The 7,631-nt window shown below is 37.2% G+C and overlaps 1 protein-coding gene across 1 annotated transcript; it reads right to left on the bottom strand.

The window, feature by feature from the left end:
- Window positions 1–227: 227 nt before the first annotated feature.
- On the bottom strand, window positions 228–1,184 carry LOC138143395 (olfactory receptor 13C7-like). Its single transcript, XM_069064593.1, has one exon. It carries the CDS (start codon window positions 1,182–1,184, stop codon window positions 228–230), a length of 957 nt encoding a protein of 318 aa, XP_068920694.1.
- Between the last annotated feature and the right edge of the window lie 6,447 nt (window positions 1,185–7,631).

The following is a 7,631-nucleotide window of genomic DNA, read 5'->3' as shown; positions in this document are numbered from 1 at the left end:
TACAAATATGTACCTTCATGATAAAATGCTTCTTACAAGGGCTAGCTTTAGAGATTGTTTGTTGCCTGGAATAGCAGTCGTAATGAGTGCTAAACAAAACAGGTTCTTTGTTTTATTACACAGAACCTTTCTGTTTAAAAGGATTTTATCTGTTATAAATATTTCTCAAGTTCATCTATGCATGTATGTTCTTTCCTTCCCAAGGATCAGATAATAGTTGTCTGAATTCACTCAGTGAAGAGCTTTTGACCCAGCAAATTCTTCACTGCCCTCTTCACATCTTTGTTCCTCAGGCTGTAGATCAAGGGATTAAGCATGGGAGTCACAACACCATAGAACAGGGAGATGAGCTTGTCTGTAATGTCTTCTTTGCTTACTCCTAGAGAATCCTTGGATTTGGGTTTCACATACATGAAGAAGATTGTTCCATAAAATACAATCACCACAGTCAGGTGGGCTGAGCAGGTGGAAAAGGCTTTGTGTCTCCCTTCTGCTGAAGGGATCCTCAATATTGTGGAGAGGATGAAAACGTAAGAAATAAAAATGAACAGTACTGGGAAAACAAGAAAAATTATGTCAGCAACTGTCATGCTAATCACATTAGGTAAGATATCTGCACAGGCCAGTTTGAGGACAGCCAGGATTTCACATGTGAAATGATTGATGACATTATCTCCACAAAAGGGCAATTTCATTGCAAGAGAGGTTTGCACTGTAGAGGTAATGCCTCCTGCTATCCATGAACCAGCAGCCATTGACACATAAGTATCCTTGTTCATGATAACAGGGTATCTCAGAGGCTTGCAGATGGCCACATAGCGATCAAATGCCATCATGCTCAGGAGCACACATTCAGTCGCTCCCATGGCAAAGGACAGAAACATTTGTACTGCACAGCCAGAAAAGGAAATTATTTTCCTTGGGGTGAGGAAGCTGTCTAGAATTAGGGGCACAGAAGAGGTTGTATAGCAAATGTCCAGAAAGGAGAGATTGCCAAGGAAGAAATACATGGGTGTGTGCAGGTGGGGGTCATAAATAGTTACTATGATCAGTACTCCATTGCCCAGAAGGATTACTAGGTACATCCACAGCACCAACACAAAGAAAATGGTCTCCAGCCTTGGGTGGTCAGAGAGGCCCAGAAGGACAAATTCTGTCACAGTTGTCTGATTGGCCCCTTCCATTTTTTAAAGTTCTCTTTTACTCTCAGGCATCCTGAAGAAAACAGAGCAGAATTGATTTTGTTATTTCAGTGCCATCAATAATTATGCATTTCCTATGATTTTATCTCCAGTGTATAATTGTAAACTTATAATTATTCAATTATAATATTTCAGTATTTAAGACCAAGACCCATTTTACAATAGATAAATAGTAAAGGATATAAACAAACAGTTCTCAAAGAAATATTGCAAACTATAACAACCATATGGGAGTAAGAAGGAGCCAAGATGGTGGAGTGTTACAAAGCAGTGTGGTGAACACCGATCCACACACTCCTCCAGACATATTTAGAAAATGCGTTGGATCAAATCCTGATTTTTTTTTAAAAATCCAGCCCAGGTTGGCAGAGAGAGAGCCAAGAAGGTCTGTGGATATTAGAAACAGAATCAAGACAGGAGCAAATCATGGGAGGAGCACTTCAGCAACTTGGAAAAATCCACTGATCACTGCCAGAAAGACACTCTATAATGAAATACCTTGGAAGAAGCTATGTCCCAGGGCAAGAAGACATCAGAGATCTATGCTGAGACAACCCCAGATCTGTACTAGAGCACAACAAGGACAGGAGTCATCTGGTAGTTCTGGGGCACAGACTCAGGGTAGACTGAAAAGGATCCCTATGCAGAAGGGGCAGGGTTCTGAATAGGGAGGCTTTGGGTGATTTTCTGAGAAAAGAGGAAGTCCAGAAGCAAAGAGAATCTAGATCAGCCTGCAGTGGAATAATTGGGGCAGGAGTCCCAAGTTAAATGGAGAATCTACAATTTTGCCACTCAAAATCAAAAGACCTTTCCACCTGGATGATATGGGTGCCATACATCAGCAATCTATTCTTTTTTTTTTCAAATGATTTATTAACTTCTTATTTACATCATTCATTTCTGCCAGATTTTGAGTTACAAATTTTCTCCCCATTTTCCCCCCCAAAAAATAGCAGTCCCACAGGATACCCCTTCCTCCAATCTGCTCTCTCCCATATTTTCTCCCATACCCCTTTTGACTTTTCCAGTGGATCTGTATGCCCCAGTGCCTGTATATCTTATTTCCCAATTACTATTTTACATGTAATTAGCAATCTATTCTTAAACAGATTCAAACCCAGGTCAGGAAGTTGCAAAACTTAGACAGCAGAAGAAAGAAGACAGCAAAGAGATTTTGAATTGTATTAAACTACTCTGGGAGCATTGGAAGTTGCCTATCCCTCAGATCCTGGAATAACACAAAACTCAATATCTTAAGAAAAAAGCATCAGGATCAGCCCAAACCTTTCCTCTAGAAACATGCTAAAATCCAGTCCTAACATCACCAGAAGTCAGGAAGCAGGTTGTAAGAATAGGCAAACAAAGAATCCTACCATAATGAGCTATTATGGTGGTGGGGATGCTCAAGACATACACTTATAATCTCTGTCCCAAAACAATTGGTTTGGGAACTTTTCTCTCCTTATTGGTGGAGATGAATGCCCTTTCATGCTTGAGAGTGGGGCAAAGTTGGCAAGAGAGTAGGAGAATTCCAGTCTTCTTCAGTCCTCTTCAGGACTTCTCAAACTCCAAATCTTCCCCAAAACTCTTCAAGTTCCAAGTTTTCTTTGAGGTTTCAGTAACTTTGAGCTCTTCTGACTTTAAGAAGAAAGACTGAAGTGGCCAACCCCACTTCAGGTTACTTAGGGAAAATACTCTGGGAAGACATAAGAGTCTCTATCATGTCCTAACCTTAACTTGCTACATGAGACTTCAGCAGGGAATTTACCCTTGAGTGAGATTCAGGATTCTCTGTCTTGTTTGAAATGAGTTATCTCACTCCCAATAGGAGTGCTTCTTCATTCTATATTGTCTGGTATATGTATGCCTATGTATACATTCTCTGATGTCTGTTTTGCTACCAGTTTGGATGATTGCATTTTATTTGCTATTTGCTAAGTGATCATTATGGAACTGGCATTTGGTAGAAAAGGGGTCAAGCCTTGGATATAGTACTTAGGACCCCTCTTTCCCCCAATAATAATAATGACAGTGATCAAAAGTTGGTTGAACCTGATTATATCCCCTACACTAAAAATAATTAAAGGAACAGATACAATTTTAACCCAATCCCCCTTCTTCCTAAGAAAAGTAGAGCAACCTCTGACCCCAACCTCCTGACAGGGTTAAAAGCCTCCCTTGATGAAGGGTAGAGGGAGAAAAAGCTAGAGATGCCTATACTGTCTGTAATGGGAATTTGAAGATCTTCTATGCCCCTTGGAAAAGGGGCAAAACTTAGCACCTTGTTTCAAATTCATGATTGTGTCAAGTATTAAGATCCAGAACTTGTGAATCCCACAGTGGGATGAACTTGCTGATGTAACAGGAATGGACAGAAGAGGAAGGAGCTAATACCATATATAAGGAAAAGCCCAAGCTAGAGAGCCAGAACTTCTTTTGAGAACCAGATTGAGAACTTCTGAGAGTCATCCAGAACTGCTGTGAGATGGAACTGCTGGGAGTGAGTAGCATGGAGGCTGAGCTGCTACTGCTGGAGAGAGAGAGAAGAATTGAGAGCAGAATTGAGAACTAAAAACTGAACTGAGAATTGAGAAGAACTGAGAAATGAGAAGAGGGGAAAACTGGCAGGAAGCATGGCTGGTACTTTGTCTGTCTGTTTTGATGTTACTTTTTCAAATTTATCTGCTCATCAAGGATGTTGCTGTTGTTACAGAAGCCCTGGGACCTTACTGTTGGTTCAGAAGCCCTGAAAGAGGATTTTCTTGTTGTATGTTTATAGAAATCCTGCAGAAGAGTCTTACTGATGTTTTCAGATGTCCTGGGACTATACTGATATTTTGTGTTGATTTCTCAGACCTTGTTGGTTCTATGTTGATTTCACAGGCAGAAAGTGAATTGATGATGGTTCTGACAATGCGTCTGAATGTTATTGTGGCTTTGTTAAGCTTTGTCTTCCCAGGAACAGAAACTGTGAAGGACTCAAGGTGGACTGGACACTGTGAGCTTCAATATGGAACAGGAACTGCACAAGGAGCTGGACAAAGAACTGAGAGCTATGTGCCTTTGAACTCAGGTGACAGTTGGATAGATTCAGGCAGGAGCTGGGACCATGGAAGAGGAACCATAGAAGCTGAGAGAGCCTGCCTCAAGTCAAGATGAAAAGACCTCTCCTTGGGTATTTAATGCAAATTGAGAAGATTATGATTTACTGTAGCCTAGGGGTGGAGAACTTTGATCTTAACATTTAGATGACTGAGTTAATGGCTTCTCCAATTAAGAAGAAAGAAAACTTTTGATTGAAAAGATTAAAACAATGTGATCTAAGGGTGGAGAACTTTGAACTTTGTACTTTGTGATTGAATTAAGGAATTACTAAATGATTGCATTACTAAATGAATGTACTTTGTTTAAAACTATGTGACCACTTTGGTGAAAACTATGTGACCATTTTAGTGATAAGTTATGCCATAACATTGTGAATGCTGTACTTTGATTTCTGTGAATGTTTTGCCTTAGTTTGTTACTGAATAAATAGAGAGTCCTCTATACTGTGTAATCAGAACCTTGAAACTGTTCATAGCAGCAGTCCTCGTGCTTGGCTTTACATTATATAATATAAACAAAGTACATTCATGAGGGTGCCCAAGTAGACATCTTACACAAACAAGGAAGAAAGAGTGTGGGGGAGCAGCTGACATTTAAATCTCTTATATGAGATCATCAAAGGAAGGGGAGAGAGAGAGAGAGAGAGAGAGAGAGAGAGAGAGAGAGAGAGAGAGAGAGAGAGAGAGAGAGAGAGAGAGAGAGAGAGAGAGATGGGTACAGAAATACATTTCACTCACCAGGAAAATAGGAAGGAAAGAAAGAAGGCGGAAGAAAAACTAAAATAAGTGTAGATTAAGGGAGGGTTAGACCTAAACAAAACAAACTTAAGAGTGTACAAAAATATTTATAACACTTTATGAGGTGGAAAAGAATGGGAATATTATAGAGTGCCCATGAACTGGGGAATGAATGAACAAGTTATTATATATAAACATTATGGAATACTATTGTGCTCAACTCTTGTGAGCATATACCAGAATTCCAGAGGACTAATGATCCTGATATAACAAGGTGAGAAAAAAAATGTACAAACATGGCCAATGTGTAGATTTATTTTGATTGACTATATGTGTTTGTAATGAGTTTATCTTTTCTTTTTTGGCGGGGGGAGTTTTGCTTGTTTGGGTTGTTTTGGGGTTTTTTTTTAGTAAAAACTTTTTAAAACTAAAATACAAAATGATAAAAGAAAAAAAAAACATTGCCATGTACAGAGAAGACCATAAGAGATGATTCATTATAAAACAATAAATTTCCATTCAAGAAAACCTATATATTAATTACTGCACAGTATTTGTTCTCTGCAGTGCATTTTTTACTTTATTTTTTCTCATTCTTCCCTCCACCACCCTAAAGAAGGCTACAATTAAACATATATATAATTATATATATATATATACATATATGTAGATAACTATCAACAGACAAATATATAACCATATATACTCATACACATATATGTAAGACTGTACTGTATTACACTGTTTTCTCCTATTATCTGTTTCTCTGAAGGTGAATAGCATGTTTCTTTATAAGTCCAAATCTTTCCATGTTTTTCTAAATCAACTAGTTTATCATTTCCTACACCATAGCAATATTCTAACCGAGTCATGTACTATCTGAGATATTGTCTATGGACATTTTTCCCCAAATTTTCTGCATTCCTTCCATTCTTGACTACATAGGTTTTATTTATACAAGGAATTTTTAACTTAAAATTATTGAAATTAATATTTTCACACTTCAATGCTTTCCCTCATAATATAGTTTAAGGTCTGATACTGCTGAATCTTCCTTTACGTCTTTTTCCCCCAGTTTCTTTGAAGTTCCTGACCTTTTGTTCTTCCAAATGAACTTTTCTATTATTTTTTCCAACTCAGTAAAATAAATTTTAGTAATTTAATTAGGATGACATTGCACAAATAGATTAGTTAGGTAAAATTGTAGTTTTTAAATGTATACTGGATTTACCTATCCACAAACCATAAATATTAGTTCAATTATTTAGATCTGAGTTTATCTGTATAAAAAGTGCTTTATGTTTATGCTCATATAGTTTGTGTCTGTTTCAGTAGGTTTATGCTCAGGAATTTTATACTGTTCAGGTATTTTAAATAGTCTAAAACAAATTGAATAATATTACTGACATAGTATAGTTTCTCTTTCTCGCTTTTGATTAAATCTATTTTAACTTTAATTTTGTCTGAGATCATGATTACTATTCCTGCTTTTTTTTACACACTAAATTCAACTCCTGCCCTTTATTTTTGTGTATATCTCTCATGTTTATGTTTCCTGAAAGCAACACGTTGTTTAATTCAAATTTTTAATCTGCTATCCATTTCTGTTTTATGAGTAAATTCGTCCCATTCACATTCTAAGCTACAATTACTTGTGTATTTTCCTCCTATTTTTCCTCACTATCCTTCTCACCCTATTTACTCTATCCCTCCTCACTCCTCTGCTTCACTACTTTATCCTCCTAGTCCTTAACCTACCTACCCCTCTAAGAGTCCCTCCCTTATCCTCTCTCCCAATCCTATCTTCTTGCCCTCTTATTTCTTTCTGAATTTAGAAGACTTTTATACCTTTCTAGATGTATGTTTTTCCTCTTTAACTCATTCCTGATGAGAGTAAGGTGCCAGCACTACCCTCCCTCCCTCTCTCCTACTAGCTTTTTCTGCATTTTCTGTTTTTCCTTTTATGCCTCATTTTTATGAGAAAATCACTCCTTTTGTCTCTCCCTAAAGAGTTTTAGTTTTTTAAGAATCACTCCATCATACTCAGCTGAGCCCACAACTTTCTTTCAAACTACCCAAATAATGATGACAATCATAAGAGTACTGCTAATATTTTCACATATATGAAGTAAACAATTTGACCTTATTGAGTCCTTTATAGTTGGTCTTTAGTGTTTACTTTATATTTCTCCTGGATGTTATATGTTGAATATACAGGTCTGGGGGATTTGTCACAAAAACCTGAAAGTCTTTGAGTTCATTAAATATCCGAGTTTTTTTTTTTTCATTTAGGATTATGCTTAACTTCACTGGGTAAATTACCCTTGTGGTAATCCCAGCTTTTTCATTCTACAGAATAATAGTATTTCAAAACCTATGGTTCTTCAACATAGTAGCTGCTAGATCTTGTATAATCCTTATAGTAGCTGCATGATGTTTAAATAGTTTTTTTTCCTTGTTGTTTCCACTGTTTTCTCCTCAACGGTAGAGCTTTTAAACTTAGATATGATATTTTTATAAGTTTACCTGCTGGGATCTCTTCCAGGTGATGATCAGTGGATTTTTTGTATTTCTACTTTGCCTTCTT

This window comes from Petaurus breviceps, unplaced genomic scaffold, assembly GCF_028583685.1.
Source record: "Petaurus breviceps papuanus isolate PSGF00001 unplaced genomic scaffold, PetGlider_PUasm1.0 138, whole genome shotgun sequence".
Lineage (NCBI taxonomy): Eukaryota > Metazoa > Chordata > Mammalia > Diprotodontia > Petauridae > Petaurus > Petaurus breviceps.
Note: the sequence above shows the minus strand (reverse complement) of the source record. Positions and strands in the feature narration are given on the sequence as shown.